Source organism: Schistocerca americana, chromosome X (assembly GCF_021461395.2).
Source record: "Schistocerca americana isolate TAMUIC-IGC-003095 chromosome X, iqSchAmer2.1, whole genome shotgun sequence".
Taxonomy (NCBI): Eukaryota; Metazoa; Arthropoda; class Insecta; order Orthoptera; family Acrididae; genus Schistocerca; species Schistocerca americana.
In genome coordinates this window covers 842,101,274-842,123,857 of record NC_060130.1, presented here as the reverse complement: position 1 = coordinate 842,123,857, position 22,584 = coordinate 842,101,274, and the positions used below count along the sequence as shown (strand labels likewise).

At 42.0% G+C, this 22,584-nt stretch overlaps 1 protein-coding gene across 1 annotated transcript in view; it reads left to right on the top strand.

Annotated features, from left to right (window-relative positions):
- Positions 1 to 17,644, top strand: part of LOC124555442 (facilitated trehalose transporter Tret1-like) — a 190,624-nt gene extending 172,980 nt beyond the window's left edge. Inside the window, exons 8-9 of the mRNA XM_047129352.1 lie at positions 6,531 to 6,717; positions 15,572 to 17,644. Coding sequence (XP_046985308.1) covers positions 6,531 to 6,717; positions 15,572 to 15,966 — 582 coding nt within the window. The 3' untranslated portion in view covers positions 15,967 to 17,644. The remainder of the gene's footprint in view (positions 1 to 6,530; positions 6,718 to 15,571) is intronic.
- Positions 17,645 to 22,584: the final 4,940 nt, after the last annotated feature.

Genomic DNA, 22,584 nt, shown 5'->3' with positions numbered 1-22,584 from the left:
GTAAATATTTGTCATGTATTGTTGTTTTTCTGACATTCTCTACATCCTGGAGGACCTCCTCAATATGGATCAAATGGAATGATAGTAAATCTAATCTAATCTAAACTAATCAGCTTCAAATGCCGATTCCCAAAATTTTCTCTATAGTGTCCCCCGAAAAGAATGTTGCCTTCCATCCAGGGATTCTCATTTGAGTTACCAAAGCATCTCCATAACTTTTGCATGTTATTAGAACCTACTGTAACAAATCTAGCAGCCTTCCTCTGAACTGCTGTGACCATACACATCAACCCTAACCTCTAAAACATAATGTGAAAATGTAAATAGCTACTGTACAGTATAACCCTGGGTTTAAGATGTCCAATGTCATAAAGGACACTGAACTGTACATATGTGGCACACAGATACCAGTAACATATAACAACTGGGTTTCTTTTGACACTTACACATTTCACAAAGTAATAATTTTTTCTGGCAAGAGGCTCTAATTCCTTTATTGCTCCATTTATTTCCTTCTTCCTGTTAGACTCATCAGATGCATATTTGCAATTATCACTTCACACTGAATAACAATAGGTGGTGATGATCAATAGGCCTATGGTTTATATAGGTATGAGCATTTACTTTCCTGACTAGCCAGTATCTCAGTGATTTTTCCAAGGATATATATTCATGCATGTTACAAGTAAGGACTATATTAATTACACAGTGCTAGGCAATTATTTTACTTTGCAGAGACCAGAATTTTAATCAGTTGGTTGAATACAAGTAAACCACTGATTCTTTAAAGAATTGAACTCTCATATACAAAATAGCTTCAAATGTCTGATTACTTCACGTATAAGTTAATTTGTTGAATATTTGCCTTTACACATATAAGCCAGAAAAAGTTCTAAGTGATAAACTTTTCCGTTTCACATTTGTGTGTGTGTGTGTGTGTGTGTGTGTGTGTGTGTGTGTGTGTTTGAAATTATGTGTAATCTTTGTTAGAAGTTGCTAAGTGCTCTCATTCCCAAATGCTGGATGAATGAAGTCTGTGTATCTGCATGCCCTCAGTTAACACTGCATCAACCCAAACACACTGTTTCAAACTGTAATACTTGTCTTATTTTACAAATACAAATGTTTTATTCCATCTTTGAGAATATTAACATGCAATTGGTGTCATCAGTGTTAACACAATAATAATAATAATATAAACTTTGAGATGACATATGTCATTAACTACAATATAATAACTTAAGTTGGATACAGTATGCATTTATGCAAATGTCAGTAACAACAAGAAGTTTACAAACAGATCAGTTACAAGATAAATGAACTACAGTCTAGTGAATGACAAATAAATAATTAACAATAAATACATGAAACAGTAATAAAATAGTTGCACACTGTGGCATATGTATAGTTTGCAGTTAATTTATTGTTCATTCTCACAAGGAAAGTGGGTCATTTATCACATACTCAAGGAACTCTTGAGCAGAGTAAATTACTTTACTTTTCATCCACCTCGAAAGACTAGTTTTAAATTTATTTACTGGCACTGTGTAGGTATTTTCAGGTAATTTGTTGAAGTAGACAGGACCAAGATACTTGTAAGTGTTATCTGTCTTTACAAGCCTAGCATATGGCATATTAATTGTAGTCCACTTCTTATGTTATGGTCATGAACTGTCTTCCTTAAGTTAAATTTACTCAGATTCTCTTTAATGAAGACAAGGCAGTTGTAAATATACAGCCCAGGCACTGTCATTATATTCAGTTTCTTAAAATAATCCCGACTCAACTCATATGGGGTGACTCCTGCTATGCACCTTATGGCTTTCTATTACCATTTGAACACAAATTTTGAGTCTACAGAATTGCCCCATGATAGTATTCCATACTTCAGGTGGGAATGGAAGAATGCAAAATATACATATAACGAAAGTTCCTTACTCACACTGCTCCTCAGCTTGTAAAGCAGACAGATGACATATGCCGATTTGCCACATATCTTCCCCGTGTGGGTATCCCAGCTGAGCTTTTGATCTAAATGAAATCCTAATAACTTTACTGTTTTGTTATCATGACTGGGAGCGTTCAGATTGAATACAATAGCTTCAGTTTTACTATCATTCTTCTATGGTACATTTCCCTCAAATCAAGTAGTGCATAGCCACTGCCATGCTGTGTTGCACATTTTCAAAGTTGGTATCACATGTGATGAGTGTTGTGTCATCAGCATTTGGCACTGCATCACATGGTACAACTGCAGGTTAATCATTTATATAAATAATGAAAAGGAAAGGTCCAACAACAGATCCTTGAGGTACACCCTTTACAACTGAGGACATTCTAAGATTTGATCATTTACCTTAACTCTTTTCTATTGTCCAAGTAAGACTGCATTAGGCATAGAACATTCTCTCTCACGCCATAGGGGTAGATCTTTTTCATCAGAATATTGTGGGACACCATATCAAAAGTTTTCCTGAGGTCCAACAGTGTAGCACAGATAATATCTTTATTTCAAAGCAGTTGTATATTTTTGCTACCACACTCTCAACTGCTTTGAATGTAGAAACGCTGGATCTGAAATCATACTATGAGGAGGTAAGTATATCATTATGTTCAAAATATTAACTCATCTGTTTATGCAAGTAGTATTTTATTAGTTTTGATATTATGGGTATAAGTGATATTGGTCGATAGTTATCTGGAAATGCTATATCTCCTTTCTTATCTACTTGTGTAACTACAGATATTTTTAAACATTCTGGATAATTACCCTCATATAAAATTTCTGCTTACTGCTCATTTCTGCCAGCAGTGCCTCTACCTTACTCCCATCCTCCATTATGCAGTTATCTGATTGAGGACTGACAGGTGGAACTGGTGTCTGGTATACTTTTTTGTCACAGTTTATTTCTGTTTTAATAATTTCTCGTGCAGCTTTGCATTTATTCACTGAGTTCAGTATAAATGTGTCATTTGCTTTGCACTTAGCTGTCTAGATTTCATTTTCAAATAGATTTCCTTGTCTGCATTATTGTACTTGGACCTACCATGATAGAGTAATATTATGATTCTTATTCTACTGGGATGTGAGGTGTACCAGCTTTTTAGATTTTGTCATTTGGTGTAATGATTTTGCTTTGATATTTTCTTGCAGCATTTAGGACAACATGCTTCAAAATTTTCAGTTAACAGTTCTAAAAATTTGTTGGTATATTCATTGGCACCTGCAGCAATTATTATTTTATCCCATTTTATTAAATTCAGTTTACTTATCAACTTGTTTAGCATTGATTCATTAATTGGTCTTATAATCTTTCTACAATGGGTAGTCTATGGCAGCATTTTAAATTTTTAAATTGAATCAATAATACCATGAAATACTGAAAATCTTTGTTGTTCTTATACTACAACTGGTACTGAGTTCCAGGTTCTGGAATAGTGTTTCAATAATACAAAACATATTGGTCAATCAGATTAAGTGAAGTGGCAAAGTGGTTACGATTTTGTACTCGTATTTGGAATGAATTGGTATTAACTCGTCACTGTTTCCCTAAACTGCTTAAGATGAATGTGATTATGGTTCCTATAATGCAGCCACAGTAGACTTCTTTGCATGTCTTTGTATACTCTAGGTTCTAAAGACCTCAGTGTTGATAAGACCTTAAACTCAAACCTTCATGTTTCTAGCCATAACTGTCTTACCTCAAGATAGGAGAGCATAAAAAAATATTGAGTGTCTGCTTGTACTTGTGTGAATACCTTTTCCACACAGTGAATCCAAATAAATCTTGAACATCATCCTCCACATTCCTTAATTCCTATCCAGTACTCTTTATCCAGGCAATGTTGAGTCAGTACTGGTATGGTACTTTTCCAGTTTTGCGGAGAACCAACCGTACCCATATACAGACTCTCATTATAGTGGGGTTGCCACTCCCAAAGTCATGTTAAAGGTACTGTCAGCCTCCTCTCCCCCCCCCCCCCCCTCCTCCCCCCCCCCCCTCCCCCCTCCACCGGGAATCAGTGTATCCCTTCTGTCTGTGTCTAGTGTAATCATAGGGTCAAATGTGACCTCATTTTTCAAAGTGTTTGTGCATCGTGTATCTGAGGTGGGGTGGGGGAACCATCCTGGTATTTACCTATAAGGGGCCTTCAAAAAGAAACAAGTCAGAGTCTGGAATGTGCAAATCAGTGCCAGGAGGGTAATATTGTGCCGTGTGTAATGAGGTGTGGTTCCAACCAGAGCGTGGAAGTTGACAGCCCATCGCTAGAGGGCACACGTGCACGAGTGCACATCATGTGACTATACAGAGCTAGCAGCAACAGCATGCATCAATCGTCCAACGCTGCCAGTCGCAATGCAAACAGTGACATGGAGGCATCAAAAGAAGAGCAAAGACATGTTGTTTGTTTTCTGACAATGGAAGGAGTAAGAGGAACAGACATTCAGCGACGAATGTCATAAGTGTACAGTGAACACTGCATGTCCCTTGCAAGGGTCAAGGTGTGGCACAAGCGCTTCAGGGAAGGACGGGTGTAGTTAGCCAATGATGCACAGTCTGGAGCACCACACTGCATTACCGATGACATTGTCCAACTGGTGGATGAACTCATTACCCAGGACTGCTAAGTGACAGTGAAAGCCATAGCTGCCGTGGTTTGATTTAGCATTGGAAGTGTTCACACTATCATGGAAGAATGACTGCACATGTGCAAAGTGTGTGCCCAGTGGGTGCCCCACAGTCTTCAACCACACCAGGAAGCATGTCAAATGGCCCATTGTTCTGCATACTAATAATGCTGTATTCAAGCATTACAGTCTTGTTTTTCCTTTGCATCTGCATTAACTTACATTTTTCTACATTTAGAGTTAGCTTGCATAGATAGTGGCCGAGGTTTCAAGTCCACTGTTGATGGCTTACAGATGATTTCATTGTTAAGTGTAGCTTTCTCCCCACAGGTACACTGACAAGTGCATGTACTCATACTTGAATCTGTGGTTTGGATTTGTGTAGAGGCATCACTCTTGGCAACTGGCTTCTTAAGGGTGATGCAAAAGAAGCAGCAAACACCAGAGGTCGCACAGCTTTGAAAGCTGTTTTAGCTTCACTATAGGGCAGGCTCCTGACAACTTTTAACTCCTGAATTTTCCTTTCCTCATTATAAACCTCACACTTCCTACTCCATACTAGGTGATCCCCAGAGCAGTTTATACATTTCAGAGGAAGTGTGCAAAAGTTGCCTGATTCATGAGCTGAGCCTCCACAATTTCCACTTGTAGCCCTCCCATTACATTCCACAGCAGTATGACCAAATCTTTCACATATGAAGTATTACATTGGATTTAAGATGGATATAGCCTGCAAGAATATGTTCAGGTGTTTCCAGTGTGTTGAAAATTAGAATAGAACAGTGTGTCATTGAGTCTTTCCATATAGTTCTGCACTTGCATGACACTCATATTTTTCCATTCGTATAGCTCCTCAGGGTCCATCCCCATTATATTGGAGCAGGTAACCGCACCTTTACAGAAGTTAATGGTGTCATGCAAGTCAGCCACAACAGGCTGGTCACCTAAGGCCTTGCATCCCAGAAGCTTAGATACTTGGTTTGATGTGACGGTTTCAAATAGAAGTGTTCCATAACAAAGTCATTTAACACTTCTTGAGGACCCAGCAATACCCTCCCATACCTTGTGATTATAGAATGGGGAGACCTTTACAAAGGTTCCCTCTGCTCTCTTGATTAGTATGAAAGTGTTATGGCAGACTACTGACCTGTTACTATAATTTTAGGGCAGACTGACAAACCAAGCTCTCTTTGTTGGGGAGGAGTGGGGAGAGGGGTAGGTACTACCTGAAAATACACTTGTCCTGTCAGGTGCAGGTGTGAATTTAGATTGTTACATAGGGATCCCAGCTGCTAGGGAAACAAATGTCAAGCCACACAGTGCCCCGCATGCCTGAATGAGCCTTTCACAACTGCGGAGTGGCAGTTGCCCCAGAGGTTGCTCGCTAGAGACTATTTTATCTCAACAGCCATTCACCTCATCAGCACATAGCACACCTTGAGTTTTTTGTTAAAAAAATAAAAAAAAGGTGAAGAGGTGAGTATCTTCCTCACAGTCGAGGTAGTGAAGCCAAGGCTCTGAAACACACAATTTTCTACCACTGTGCCTCACAATGGTCCCTGAAGTATTTTACAGTAGAAGAGGTCTGGCAGCACTGGCACTGGCAACAGTTTTGTTAAATTTTTGTTCCTGACCTTTCTGCATACCATATTTGTGTCCTGCTTACACTTCATGATCCACCCAACATTACAGCCTAACAACTTACACTGGAAATTCACCTTCATTATTGTTTCTGACAGACAAAATAATTTGTGAATTATTACTATGTTTACTGCTGAGTCATCAGATGTCAGTGCCTATTCTTAAATGAAAGAAAGTTACAGTCTATTTTGCGTAAACTAAAGCCATTTGATACCATAGCTGATAAACTTAATACTATTTTTTTTTCTTTTTATGACAGGAGGTTGGAACTGAACTTGATCCTAATCTTGCAACAGTATTTTTGGGACTAATGAGATTTGGAATGAGTATAGTAAGCACAATTTTGATGAAACATTTTGGTCGACGGAAACTAGTTATAACTAGTAGCCTTAGTATGGCAGCTTGTATGACAGCTTCAGGACTGTCAACAATGCATATAAAAAATGGTGAGAGTTTGTTTTCATTTGATTTATTTATGTTTGCTGAATATGTTGACTACTGAATTTTGTTGAGTCATGCCCTCTGCAGACATTTGCCAATCACTGGAGCAGTATTGCATATCATATAGGTATTTTGTTTCCAGTTTTACACACTCCTGGAAATTGAAATAAGAACACCGTGAATTCATTGTCCCAGGAAGGGGAAACTTTATTGACACATTCCTGGGGTCAGATACATCACATGATCACACTGACAGAACCACAGGCACATAGACACAGGCAACAGAGCATGCACAATGTCGGCACTAGTACAGTGTATATCCACCTTTCGCAGCAATGCAGGCTGCTATTCTCCCATGGAGACGATCGTAGAAATGCTGGATGTAGTCCTGTGGAACGGCTTGCCATGCCATTTCCACCTGGTGCCTCAGTTGGACCAGCGTTCGTGCTGGATGTGCAGACCGCGTGAGACGACGCTTCATCCAGTCCCAAACATGCTCAATGGGGGACAGATCCGGAGATCTTGCTGGCCAGGGTAGTTGACTTACACCTTCTAGAGCACGTTGGGTGGCACGGGATACATGCGGACGTGCATTGTCCTGTTGGAACAGCAAGTTCCCTTGCCGGTCTAGGAATGGTAGAACGATGGGTTCGATGATGGTTTGGATGTACCGTGCACTATTCAGTGTCCCCTCGACGATCACCAGTGGTGTACGGCCAGTGTAGGTGATCGTTCCCCACACCATGATGCCAGGTGTTGGCCCTGTGTGCCTTGGTCGTATGCAGTCCTGATTGTGGCGCTCACCTGCACGGCGCCAAACACGCATACGACCATCATTGGCACCAAGGCAGAAGCGACTCTCATCGCTGAAGACGACACGTCTCCATTCTTCCTTCCATTCACGCCTGTCACGACACCACTGGAGGCGGGCTGCACGATGTTGGGGCGTGAGCAGAAGACGGCCTAACGGTGTGCGGGACCGTAGCCCAGCTTCATGGAGACGGTTGCGAATGGTCCTCGCCGATACCCCAGGAGCAACAGTGTCCCTAATTTGCTGGGAAGTGGCGGTGCGGTCCCCTATGGCACTGCGTAGGATCCTACGGTCTTGGCGTGCATCCGTGCGTCGCTGCGGTCCGGTCCCAGGTCGACGGGCACGTGCACCTTCCGCCGACCACTGGCGACAACATCGATGTACTGTGGAGACCTCACGCCCCACGTGTTGAGCAATTCGGCGGTACGTCCACCCGGCCTCCCGCATGCCCACTATACGCCCTCGCTCAAAGTCTGTCAACTGCACATACGGTTCACGTCCACGCTGTCGCGGCATGCTACCAGTGTTAAAGACTGCGATGGAGCTCCGTATGCCACGGTAAACTGGCTGACACTGACGGCGGCGGTGCACAAATGCTGCACAGCTAGCGCCATTCGACAGCCAACACCGCGGTTCCTGGTGTGTCCGCTGTGTCATGCGTGTGATCATTGCTTGTACAGCCCTCTCGCAGTGTCCGGAGCAAGTATGGTGGGTCTGACACACCGGTGTCAATGTGTTCTTTTTTCCATTTCCAGGAGTGTACTTTCTATACGGAATCTGACTGCTTGCTTAAAGATAAAATAGCTTGCACTATAAGGTACCCTAAATCACTATTTTGTATCTTTAAATAAAATCCTGAAATTAAACTGGTTAGGTGAATCTCGTCAGTATGTGAAATCTTGTTGTTTGCAATATCTCCACAGAAAATTCTATATTCCTTAGCTAACAGTAAGTGTATAGGTATAATTAGTTGATATGATCAAATTTACATTAGAGTATTTCTGTACCTGTGAACATTTTATGTAATCATTATTGTCAATGAATTCAGGTATATAAAAAGGATGCATGCTTATGTCACAATAAGAGACTTTTGTACCAATTTCTTTAGAAAACACAACTGCAAAGGCTAATCAGCTAACATTAAGCTAGTACAATACTACAAAAAACACACAGATAGATAGACAATGAGCATAGGTATAATTCTTATTGCTTGTATACAATGATAGTTATCACTGGACAAGTCGCTGAAGTGGCATCAAATCAAAAGATTTGCACCTGGCAAATGTTCTACCTGATGGGAGGCCCTAGTCACACGAAATTTACATTTTTTATGATAGTTAAAGAAAGTTAATGATAAAAAGTGAGTAGTATATTTATAATTTTGTACAAAGTGGAAGGAAGATTAAACCTTAATGTGCCATTGATGATGAGGTCATTATAGGTGGAGCACAAGGTCATATTGGAGAAGAATACTGGCCCTATTGAAGAAACCATCCTGGCTTTAACTTTAAGTGATTTAAGGAAATCATGGAAAACCTAAACCTGAATGGCAATATGGGGATCTGAACTACTATCTCACAGTGTTATTTTGTAATTCTTCTGATCACATCTGTAGTTGCTACATTCAGGAAGATATTTGTTAAGTTGTTGCAAAAACGTGTGTCTTTACAGATGATTGATTTGATTTGATTTGATTTGATTTTAACAGGAGAGCTAAAACAGCTTAGGTCTACCCCGCCACTGTCCGCACCGAAACTAGGTTTATTGTGCGGTATCGCTACCTGTATATCTAGTAAAGCCAACCTGTACCCTTAAATAGTGCAAGGAGTCCCTCTACCAGTTTTTTGTTAGACACAATTTCTTCAGGTCTAGTTGTCCCTAAGATTCTGTATCTTTTACTCTCCAATGCGATGCATCCAAAGATTAGGTGTGATGCAGTTTCTTCACCCTCATCACAGATCCTACGTTTAAGGTCCTCTTCCATTATACACATAGTGTGTAGGTGTTTTTGGAAGTTCCCATGGCTGGTCATCAGTCCAGTCATGAGTTTGATCTCTTTCCTGTTCAATCCCAGGATTACAGAGCTTCTTTTAAAACATGGCTTGGGCATCATTAATTTACCATGTTTTTGTTTATGGACCTTGGTCCAATATCCTACATGCTGTTTCCTCAGCCAGTTCCGTAGTTTTAATCTGATCATAGCCTTGATGATTGTCAAGACAGGTTCCGGTCCAATAAATGGAGTTGTTGCCCCATCCTAGCCAATCTATTGGCTTGTTCATTGCCACAGATCCCTGAGTGACCAGGGACCCACACTAGGTACACCCTATTGCTTCCCCCTTGCTCCACCAGAGCCCTGTGGCAATCTGCAACAACCTTAGATCTTGTTGCAGGAGCTGCCAATGATTTCAGGGCTGCCTGGCTGTCTGAATAGATGTAGATGCTATGATCATTGTAGCACCTACTCATATTCCCCTCCACACATGCCCTGATTGCAGTAATTTCAGCTTGGAATACAGAGGCCAGTTTCCCTAGAGGGATGCTGCTCTCCAGTCTTGGCTGAACCCTGTACAACCCTGCCTCAATGCCTTGATCTGTTTTCGACCCATCGGTGAACCACACAATGTCCCCCATACGGTTTTCTTCCATTGCTCACTACTTCCAATTATTATGTTGTAAGGCTTGTCAAAGTAGTTAGGAGTTATTATATAGTCAGCGGGCATTTCCCCAGCCATACCTATATTTACCTCACTCACTATGTTAGTGTGTGATTCTGGATATCCAAATGAGACCCAGTTTTGGCCAGTTTTAAGTCTGTATGCCCCAGCTGCTGCCTCCATCTTAACCCAAAGGTGAAGTGGAGGCATGTCCAGCATGGCTTCCATTCCAGAGGTTGGTGTGCTGCTAATTCCACCCATTATGGCTAAGCAGGTCAATCTCTGCATCTTAGCAAGCTCTTTAGCAGCAACCCGCTGTTCTACCTTCTTCCACCACATTACGGCCCCATAGGAAATCCTAGGTCTAACCACTGTGGTGCATATCCAGTGCATACCCCTGGGGCTTAGGCCCCAGTTTTTTCCACAAGCCCTCCTAGTACTCACTAAAGTGCTTTTTGCCTTGGAGCAGATACTCTTAATATGAGGGGTCCAAGTTATCTTCTCATCCAAGGTTACCCCTAGATATTTCACTGTCCCCTTCACAGGTAGAGTTTCATCGAAGAGCTTTAGATTCCAACTTGCATGCTGAATATGTCTTCGTAAATGGCACCATGACAGTCTTCTTAGCATTAACTCTCAGTTCCTGTTTAATGCATCATTTTTGCACAAAGTCCAATCCTCCTTGTGCCATATTCCTAACTGTGTCAGTGAATTTGCCAAGTATTACTATGACAAGGTCATCTGTGTATCCTTGGCAGAAGCATTGTCTGGGATTTAGTTCCTCAATGAGTTCGTTCACCACTAGATTCCACAATAGAGGAGACAAAACTCCGCCTTGTGGGCAGCCTCTAGTGGTCGTAATTACCATCTTTTCATTCATCATGGTCGCCTCTACCTTTCTTCCACTAAGCATGGCTCTGGTCCACCTACACATAGTGGTCCCCAGATCATGCACCTCTGCTGCCCTTCCCATGGAATCGAAAGTCATGTTACTAAAGGCCCCCTCAATATCCAGGAAGATGCAGAGGGCTATTTCTTGGAAGTGAAGTGCTTTTTCCACCTTCCCAATGAGTTGGTGGAGAGCTGTTTCACATGATTTACCTGGTTGGTATGCGTGTTGGTTCAGGTGTAGAGGGACCCTACATAGCCTCCTCTCCCCAACGTATACATTAACTAGTTTTTCCAGTGCTTTGAGAATGAAGGAGGACAGACTGACTGGTCTCATATCGTTGGCCTTGATATGATCAATTCTCCCTGTCTTTGGAATGAAGACAACCTTCTCTGCCCTCCAAACATTGGGAATAATTCCTACTGCTAAGCTAACCCTAAATAGCCTGCATAGGATTCTTATAAGCTTTCCTCCTGCCTGTTGCAGGAGGGCTGGAAAAATTCCATCCGGGCCAGGTAACTTGAACAGCTGGAATGTTCCCACCGCCCACTGAATTTTGTTGAAGTTCACACACTCCTTGGCCACTTCCCAGTCCTCTCTTCGAGTATCTGAGAACCGTTGTCTCTCTGGGGTCACATACTGGTCTGTGTTATCCGGCAGAGCATATTGAGGAAAGTGAGTTTTGAGGAGCAATTCCAGCGTCTCATGTGCTGTCATTGTATATTCCCCATCCTCCTTCCTCAACGTACCTCCTGGATTAGTTGGTACTCTAGTGAGAATCTTGTAAAGTCTGGCTTGTGCAGCCATGCCTTCCACTTCCTCACAGAATGCATTCCAGGATGCCTCCTTTGCTTGTCTTATTGCAAGGTTGTAACTGACAAGGGCCTCACGATATTTAGCCTATTGTCCTTTGTGTCTCGCAATATTAAACAGTCTCCTTACCTGTTTTCTTTGTGTTTCCAATTTGTTATTCCACTAAGGAACACTCCTATTTGTGCACTTCCTGGTGATTATGCAGTTGTCCTGATATGAGGTCACTATGGCAGAGGTAACAGCCTCTGCTACTTCCTCAAATTCTACTGGCTTCCTTATCGTGGTTTTAATTTCCGATAAGCCTAAGTCAAGGTCCCTTCTATATGTCTCCCAGTGTGTTTTCCTGGGTTTTCTATAAGTCATGGCCTGTCTGATTCCCATTTCAACCTTGAATTTAATGTACATGTGGTCCGATGGGGATGGCTCCAACACCACATGCCATTGTTTGACATAGCTACCCATTGTCATGGAACCAAATGTTATGTCAATTACTTCTTCCCTTTTGCTATTCCCGAATGTAGGTTCATTGCCTCTATTCAGGACCTCTCATTTGTTAGCTAAGAGGAATTCAAGATGGTACTCACCTCTACTGTTGGTGTCCTTGCTGCCCCACACTAGGTTGTGGGTATTGGCGTCGCACCCCACCAGCAGTTGGTCACCTTGCCGATGACAAGTCTCTACCAGTCTCCTCACCTCCAAGGGAGGGAGAGAACTGTCTTCATAAGGAAGGTATGCTGAGGCCAAAACAATTTCCCTTGTGATACCTTCCTCATATTGCTGCATTTTGATGGCCACTAAGTCCCTAGAGCAGAAATCCATCGTTGGCATGAAAGAAATGCCGTTTCTAACATAGATGCATGTTCTGGAGTTCCTTAGATTTCTAGCATAAATCAGCTTACCTCCAGTGCCTCTGAGGCCCGATACACCCCCTTTGTATAAATAGGGTTCTTGTATCAGAGCCACGTCCACTTCATGTCTCCCCAGGCAGCAGCTCAGGGCAGCAGAGGCCCGTTTACTGTGCTGCAGATTAATATGCAGCACCTCCAGGCACCGTCTTACTGCCATCTTTAAGGTCTTTGACAACCCTGACAGTGACCTGCGAGAACCCTAAAAACAGTTTCTGGTCCTGCTCCCACATCGCCTTCAGGGACTTCTCACCAACCTCCACCACCAGGGTTCGTCCTTCCAGAGCAACCGTCTTGTTAATCACTCTCCAGTCTTCTGTCAGGACTTTTGGGTTCTGGGCCCCTATTTTCCCGAACAGAGTCTTGGGAGAGACTTCCTTAAGGATCTTGGGTATCCATAATGATATCTTTGCGGTCTTAAGAAGCTCTGCTGCCACCTTGATGAGCAGCTTCGCATCTTCCCATGGGGATATCATGGGCACCTTGTCCTTGAGTCATTCTACTGTGTGCACCCCTCACAGACAAAAATGAGTGCACCACAGTCTAGATAGACCCTCCTGAAGTTGGGACCTGGGCCAGCATCCCCCCCAATCTTTTCTAAGAGGGCCATCTGTACTAGTTCCTCCTGCTCCGAGATAATGGCCACCAGTGGATAACCTTCCTGGATAACTGCCATCCTAAAAACCGAGACTGCAGTACTATAGGTCTGTTTCCCTATTTCTTGCCTCGGTTTTTTCTGGACTCGCTTATCCAGGGAGGAGGGAGTCTTTGATTCCTCCCTTATCCACTTACTACCTGTCTTTGACGTTGTGGGGGTCTGCATGTCCCCTTCAACCTGAGACAGTTTTTTCCTGGGGGTCTTTGGTTCTAGTCCCTTTACTTCCCTCCATTTGTGTTTAGGAAGCCATTCTTTTCCTTCCTTTTCCCTCTGTTCCCTGAGTAGCTTCCTCCTTTGGGCCCCAGACAAGCCTTTGATCTTAATCTGGTCTAGCTTCTCGGTTACAGTTCCCACTTCTGGGTCAGGTCTAAACCCTGATTCAGTATTGGAAGTGCCTTCCATCCATTCAGTTCCCGATGTTTGGGTATCTGAGGTCTCAATTTGCCCCTCAGTTTCTTTTTCTGTAGTCGTGTCCATGTTGGTCCCATGAGATTTGGGGATCTAGAAGGTCCACACCACGAATACCCCGCGTGGTGTAAGGCTAATTACTCAAGGAGGTCGCCCGGTATGCCTGAGGCTCCATTTGTGACACATCTTTCCATGTGCCACACACCCCTCAGCACGGATCGCATCACACCTTGGGTTGGGTCAGGGAATAGGGTAGGACTAGGAGTGGATAGGGAAGAAGGGACGTTGTGGGACACTCTTAGTCTGATCCATCGGCTGAGGCCTTTCCAGCAGTAGGTCCTCTACTTTCGGCATAACCCTCAGCTTCCCGCAGATACGCAAGACTCTCCACCTGCACGGACAGTGCTTCATCAAGGTAGTGTCCCCCAGAGAGGTTACAGATGATAAATACAGTTTAACTGTAGAGCCATTTCTCAATAACGTCAAGCCTTGGTCTCCTTCTACAATTTTATGGGGATAGATCCAGTCACCTTGCTGGCCAAGGTAGATTTCACAAACACTAAGACACGTTTAGAAACTCTTGCTGCATGCAGGCTGGCATTATCTTGCTGAAATGTAACCCCAGGATGGCTTGCCATGAAAGACAACAAAAGAAGGCGTAGAATATTGTTGATGTACTATGGTTCTGTCTTCGCTGGCCATCGGTGTTCAATTCAAAGCAGGACTCATCACTGAAGACAATTCTACTCCAGTCAATGAGATTCCAGAGTGAACATGTACCTGGAGATGCCCCGGACAGTGGTGGGTTACCAACTTGACTGTCACCCACCACATGGCCTGACGACCAGCAGTGAAGGTCCAAGGTGACATTACTTTTCATAGCAGGATACCATTTGTTCTCATCCATGGTACACTTATAACACAGTGGTATGTCAATGATCTTTTATGCACCATTTTGTTGCCCTTCATGGCAAGTCATTGTGGGCTTACATTTCAGCATGATAACACTTGCCTGCACATGGCAAGAGTTTCTACTGCTTGTCTTTGTGCTTACCAAACCCTACCTCAGTCAGAAAGGTCACCAGAACTCTTCCCAACTCAGAACAATCTCGCTATTTTGATGATCTAATGTGCCAATTGGACAATATTTGGCATGATATCCCTCAGGAGAACATCCAACACCTCTATCAATCAATGACAAGCTGAAAAACTACTAGCATAAGGGCCAGAGGTGAATCAATATGTTATTGACTAGCTCAATTTGTGAAGCTCTTTCTCTTGAACAAATCATGCAATTTTTCTGAAATTGTAACCACTTGTTTGTCTGTACATGCACATAACATTTATTGATTTCTGTGCCATTTGTATAATTTCTTCATGGTGCATTGTGTGTGTGTGTGTGTGTGTGTGTGTGTGTGTGTGTTTTTTCTCTCTTTCTTAGAGTGTATTATTTAGATAGTATCAGAGTTCAAATAATCTGGACTTCAACTGATGTAAGTATATTATATTCCCAATATCTGAAGCAGCATTAAATAAAGCAGTATATGAAGGTAGAAATTATTTTATATGCACATAAATTGGACAAAACAGAAAGCAGGGGATTATTGATAAATCTGTAATTAATGAGATTTTCATCATGCTATAGTGTGCAGGTGAGGAAAAAAATTCATGTAGATCTTGGTATTTGTTACATGACTGATCCTAACTTATCCTTGCAGGAGGTGGTGGGACATGGATCCCTGTGGCATGTATTTTGGGATATGTGTGTGCAAGTATGATAGGACTACTTGGAATTCCATGGACTATGACAGCGGAACTTTTTCCAACGCAAATAAGAGGTCTTGCACATGGCATACTTATGTCATTTGCTCATATAGTCATGTTTGTTACCATACAGTATTATTTTGACATGCTGAATTTCTTTGGAGGAGCACATGTGTTGCAATGGTTTTTTGCAGTGGTCTGTATAATGGCTGCTGTACATGTATGGATTTTCCTGCCAGAAACACATGGTGTTGCGCTATCAGATATTGAAAAGTATTTCCGTGAAAACACATTTTATTTTATGTATGCTAGGAAACAGGCAAGGCAAACAAAAGTCACAAATCCTTAAAATAAAACAACTAAAAAAGATAAAATAACCAGGTAACCATTATTTGACTTTTCAATTGTTACATTGTCCCCAATTGCACAAATTCAGTGAATAGGTATTAAACTTAGTCTAGCTTTGTATGATACACCAAGCAAGACCTAAATAGGCCACAAACCAATAACAAGGCTTTTTTTGCTGATTAAATCATTTTTATGAGCTAGGACTCATTTGCTCACTTTGGATAAGTTGTATATTTTGTACTTGTAAATAGTGTTAGTTTTTTGTCAGTGTTACAGGTATACAATAAGGTTAGTGGAGATTTCAAATCCCACAAAATTATTTATTGATGTCAATTAATAAACAAATTATGTTAAATTAAAGTATTACATCATAAGTTGTATCATCAGGTGTTAATGAGGATAATTGGAAAGATCTAGGAGGAATTTTTGTTTTAAATGATCATTTTAATTACTGTGTGGGTTACCAATGCTCTGTATAACACATAAAGCTTCATAGATGTTATTGTTAATGTTTGGGTATCATATAAGATCTGCTTCTTCTTCCCCCTCCCCCCCCCCCCTTTCCCTAGTCACAGCAAAGCCTTTCAAATGCTGTACATAACAGTCTACCATACTGTATCCCTGTACAGTCCCACGGGCAGCATGACACCATCTTTCCCCACCCCTGTCCTGCTATTCCTCCCATGTCCCACCCCAAACCTCTTCCGTACCCCTACCCAATCGAGCCAAGATCGCTACTCACTTCAGTCTGGTCTCAGTGCCCAGAGACAACAGTGGCCGTGTGTGTGTGTGTGTGTGTGTGTGTGTGTGTGTGTGTGTGTGTGTGAGAGAGAGAGAGAGAGAGAGAGAGAGAGAGAGAGAGAGAGAGAGAGAGAGAGTACTTAGTTTTCTTTCAAATGTTCTTGGCTACTGTGCAATGCTTCCTTTATGTGGTGAGCAATGGTCTTTCCTAATTCATGTTGTTATTCCATTTTGGATATCCTGTTGTCAGATAAAATATTGCTTCACATCAATTCTTAAAGGAAGGAACTTACCAAAATAGTAAACTGATAGCTACTATCAGTTTCACATATTTACATAGGACAGGCAATATGCAGTCTTTGTGTATGCTTTGACAAATATATTGCTTTATCTCTTGCCTTCCTCTGCATATACAGAAGTTCTCATTATTTCACTGTAGAACAATAAGCAATGTTATTGTCATTATTTTAATTATTATGAATCAGTGACCAGTACCTTTCTAGGTATATGAGAGTATATGAGAGTAAGAAGTACGTGTAGCAGAAATTAGTAAAAAATAGATCCTCAAAAATTTCTAGATACTAGCAATTCATAACAGCAAAATTGTACTGTCTGTTAACACTAGAATATTATTTATTATCTATAAATGTGTAAAAATAAAAGTCAATGAAAAACTTTTTCAGTTCATTTTCAAATTTAGCTTTGCTGTATGTTCGACATCTTATATAGTTTTGTAAATGACCAAAAGTTTTGGTGGCAGTACTGTGCAGCAGTTTTTGTGCTAAAGACAACCTAAATATGAAGTAATGAATGTAATTTCTCTTCTGGTATTGTAATTATGTACATAACTGTTCCTTTAGAACTATAGTAGATCATTTACAGCAAAACTTTGTGAGAAAATAAATATACTGTGCAAAATGCCTAACTCCTTAAACAGTTGTCTACAAGATGATCATGTGTGAGCACCACATATTATCTGTACAGCACATTTTTCAGCAATGGAAACTTTCTTTATTAAACATGAGTTACCCTAAAATATTATTACATGACGTTATTGAATGAAAATGAGTCAACTTACTGACTTGTCTCTCCACAAGATTTGCAGTGATTCAGAATGCAAATGTGGCTGGAAATGAAGTTTGTTTTACGAGTTCCAAAATCTTTTTTTCCCAGTTTAAATTCTCAACAATACTGACACATAAACATTTTGATTTTTTTTTCCAGTTATTATTTTCTCACCACATTTTACACTTAACATTGGTGTAATACCTATAGATGTGCAGAACTGAATATGTTGTGTCTTCTTGAAACTGAGACTGATACCATTCACAGAAAACCACTCAATAATGCTTTTAACCCCATAAGTGATTTCTCCCATCAGTACAGTTTCTACTGTTTACATTTGTTGACTTATCAAGTAAACCTTTAAGCATCCTTTTGGTTAATTATGACATTATTAGTTGGTTGGCTGTATGATCAGTTCATATAAACCAAATTTATTTCAAATATTGTAATTTGCACAAATGATGTCAGTAGTGAAACGGGTCAGTAGTTATTGACATCTCTCCTATCACCTTTCTCATAGAGGGGTTTAACAATGGCATATTTTAATCTCTCTGGAAAAATATCCTGAGTTGGTAATAAATTACATTTCAGAAAGACAGCATTTATTATAGGGCAACAAATCTTTCGTACTCAGCTGGGAAAGCCCTCAAATCCACATGAACTTTTATTTTTGACAAAATATATCATTTCATTTCAGAACGAGAAGTGAGTGAGACAGCCAGATGATTGAATTTTATGAGAGTTGCTTTTTCAATATACTGCTTTGACTTGACCCTTGAGCTGGTTGGTTGGTTAGATGGTTGGTTTAAAGGAAGAGGAAGGGGGGGGGGGGGGGGACTAAACTGTCAGGTCATTGGTCCCTTGTTCCCAGTAAAATAACTACACAAGTGAAAGAAGAAAAGAAAGGAGATGTACAGCACAATAACAGGAGAATGGAAGAACCAGAAGAACGACAGAAGGATAACCAACACTGCTATGGATAAAACAGGAAATAAAACTACAGAGAGAAGCAAGAAACAGGTAGAAGGGACAAAAACAACAGGCATCAGCAGAGTGACCCCTGTGTGGTCAGGGAGCTGCAACCAGCAGGGTACATGGCAGCGCCACCACAATGGACTGGTTACCATGCTGGATATCAGGTGCAACCAAGCAAACAAGTCCATTATCATCGTCAGCATAGAAAACGATACTGTACAGATCATGGAAAAATATGCACTCAGAATGGTGACCTCACCCAACACTTAGAGAATGAGCAGAAGTGCAGATCCACATCGACGAAGGACGTGATAGGTCTCAGCACATTATGGATACGATGCACCATGTAAGGCGCCCTTCCCCATTTGGCTCGCTCTTCGGGAAAATTTTGAAAAATGAAGGTCAAACCCTACAGGGGACCATCACATAAAGACCAAAATGTGTGGACTCCTTTTAGTCACCTCTTATGACAGGCAGGAATACCTTGGGCCTATTCTAACCCCTGGACCCACAGGGGGTTGAGCTGGTTGTCCCTGTATTTTAACTACATGTAATAGGGATGTCATATTGTTTTATGGCCTGTTGGCCTGTCTTTCATTTCACTGCATTCTATATAGTCCTAAGTCTGTTGTTGGAATTATGTTTTGGGATACTGGTTCCTGACATAATGTGCACCCTCCTTCATTTTTTGAAAACTTTTCTTGGTAATTTTTGTTGTATTTGTGGTGTGAAACTACTGCAAGATCTCTACTTGTTCTTGTCAACAGATACATTACCCTTTCCTTTTACATGATAATTTACGCCTTCTAGTGAGCCACGGATTTTTACGTGGCTGTTAAATGTCCTTTCTGATGAGTACAGCTATTTTCAAATAATGATATGAATTTATCATGGAAGAGATTAAATTTACATCAGCACTTCATTCATTATCAACTTCATTCCATGTCATATCTTGTAAATTAACCTTAAAAATGTTTGTTCTAGAGTGATTTTTTCTGAGGAGTATCTATATTGTAAGGCACTATACTGGGTATACAGTTATTTTCTTGCACTGAGTTTCAAAGAAAATATTATTTGCAGCAATTGTCTGTAATATTAGAAATATTATATTCTGAAAGTAAATCTTTATTTATGAGCATATATGATCTACTAGCTTTCTACATCTCTCACCACCCTTCTCTCTTTCACATTTTTATTTTATTTTAAGCAGATTTCACAGGAAATATGAAGGAGAATGACAGTTTTCAATGGAACTTGTATTTTGTAATCCTGTTGTGAATAACATTCTCCATTTGCAGAGAATCCTCATAGGTCAATAACACAAAAAATTAATACAGTAGAGAGGGAGCATAAACATGGGTCAGAAACTTTAAAGATTTATTATAGAGATAAAAACATAAAAAAAAGTTTATATGAACATGGGTTCAAAAATCCTTGATTGGGAAGGTATGATGGGCTTTATTATTCCTGGCCCAAAAATGATACGTTTACATGTATGAAAGGATTCATTATTCATGGCATGAAAATAACACAGTTACATTTACAAGATTTTCTTGAAGTGATCACCTCCTGCTTCCTTGCATTCCATTCTTTGCACTACACTGGGGAAAACTCCTGGTGTGTTCTGTATCTTGTCAAATCCATTTTGAATACGCTCCCTCAGAACATGAACAGTTAGTGCCAGAGATGAATACACCAACAGTTTTGAGGAAAAAATCCATTGGATTAAAATCTGATGATTGGGCAGGCCATGCAATGAATCTCTCTCATTCAAACCACCTGTTTGGAAGCTGGTTATCATGACACTGATGAACTATCTTTGTACAGTGAGGTGAAGCACCATCCTGTACAAACTACATTCACTGGATGATGTCAAGAAGTACACTCCTGGAAATGGAAAAAAGAACACATTGACACCGGTGTGTCAGACCCACCATACTTGCTCTGGACACTGCAAGAGGGCTGTACAAGCAATGATCACACGCACGGCACAGCGGACACACCAGGAACCGCGGCGTTGGCCGTCGAATGGCGTTAGCTGCGCAGCATTTGTGCACCGCCACCGTCAGTGTCAGCCAGTTTGCCGTGGCATACGGAGCTCCATCGCAGTCTTTAACACTGGTAGCATGCCGCGACAGTGTGGACGTGAACCGTATGTGCAGTTGACGGACTTTGAGCGAGGGCGTATAGTGGGCATGCGGGAGGCCGGGTGGACGTACCGCCAAATTGCTCAACACGTGGGGCGTGAGGTCTCCACAGTACATTGATGTTGTCGCCAGTGGTCGGCGGAAGGTGCATGTGCCCGTCGACCTGGGACCGGACCGCAGTGACGCACGGATGCACGCCAAGACCGTAGGATCCTACGCAGTGCCGTAGGGGACCGCACCGCCACTTCCCAGCAAATTAGGGACACTGTTGCTCCTGGGGTATCGGCGAGGACCATTCGCAACCGTCTCCATGAAGCTGGGCTACGGTCCCGCACACCGTTAGGCCGTCTTCCGCTCACGCCCCAACATCGTGCAGCCCGCCTCCAGTGGTGTCGCGACAGGCGTGAATGGAGGGACGAATAGAGACGTGTCGTCTTCAGCAATGAGAGTCGCTTCTGCCTTGGTGCCAATGATGGTCGTATGCGTGTTTGGCGCCGTTCAGGTGAGCGCCACAATCAGGACTGCATACGACCGAGGCACACAGGGCCAACACCCGGCATCATGGTGTGGGGAACGATCACCTACACTGGCCGTACACCACTGGTGATCGTCGAGGGGACACTGAATAGTGCACAGTACATCCAAACCGTCATCGAACCCATCGTTCTACCATTCCTAGACCGGCAAGGGAACTTGCTGTTCCAACAGGACAATGCACGTCCGCATGTATCCCGTGCCACCCAACGTGCTCTAGAAGGTGTAAGTCAACTACCCTGCCCAGCAAGATCTCCGGATCTGTCCCCCATTGAGCATGTTTGGGACTGGATGGAGCGTCGTCTCACGCGGTCTGCACGTCCAGCACGAACGCTGGTCCAACTGAGGCGCCAGGTGGAAATGGCATGGCAAGCCGTTCCACAGGACTACATCCAGCATCTCTACGATCGTCTCCATGGGAGAATAGCAGCCTGCATTGCTGCGAAAGGTGGATATACACTGTACTAGTGCCGACATTGTGCATGCTCTGTTGCCTGTGTCTATGTGCCTGTGGTTCTGTCAGTGTGATCATGTGATGTATCTGACCCCAGGAATGTGTCAATAAAGTTTCCCCTTCCTGGGACAATGAATTCACGGTGTTCTTATTTCAATTTCCAGGAGTGTAGATCATCAAGTAAATGAAGGAACTCATGTTGTTGTTGTGGTCTTCAGTCCTGAGACTGGTTTGATGCAGCTCTCCATGCTACTCTACCCTGTGCAAGCTGCTTCATCTCCCAGTACCTACTGCAACCTACATCCTTCTGAATCTGCTTAGTGTATTCATCTCTTGGTGTCCCTCTACGATTTTTACCCTCCACGCTGCCCTCCAATACTAAATTGGTGATCCCTTGATGTCTCAGAACATGTTCTACCAACTGATCCCTCTTCTGGTCAAGTTGTGCCACAAACTTCTCTTCTCCCCAATCCTATTCAATACTTCCTCATTAGTTATGTGATCTACCAATCTAATCTTCAGCATTCTTCTGTGGCACCACATTTCGAAAGCTTCTATTCTCTTCTTGTCCAAACTATTTATCGTCCATGTTTCACTTCCATACATGGCTACACTCCATACAAATACTTTCAGAAACGACTTCCTGACACTTAAATCTATACTCGATGTTAACAAATTTCTCTTCTTCAGAAATGCTTTCCTT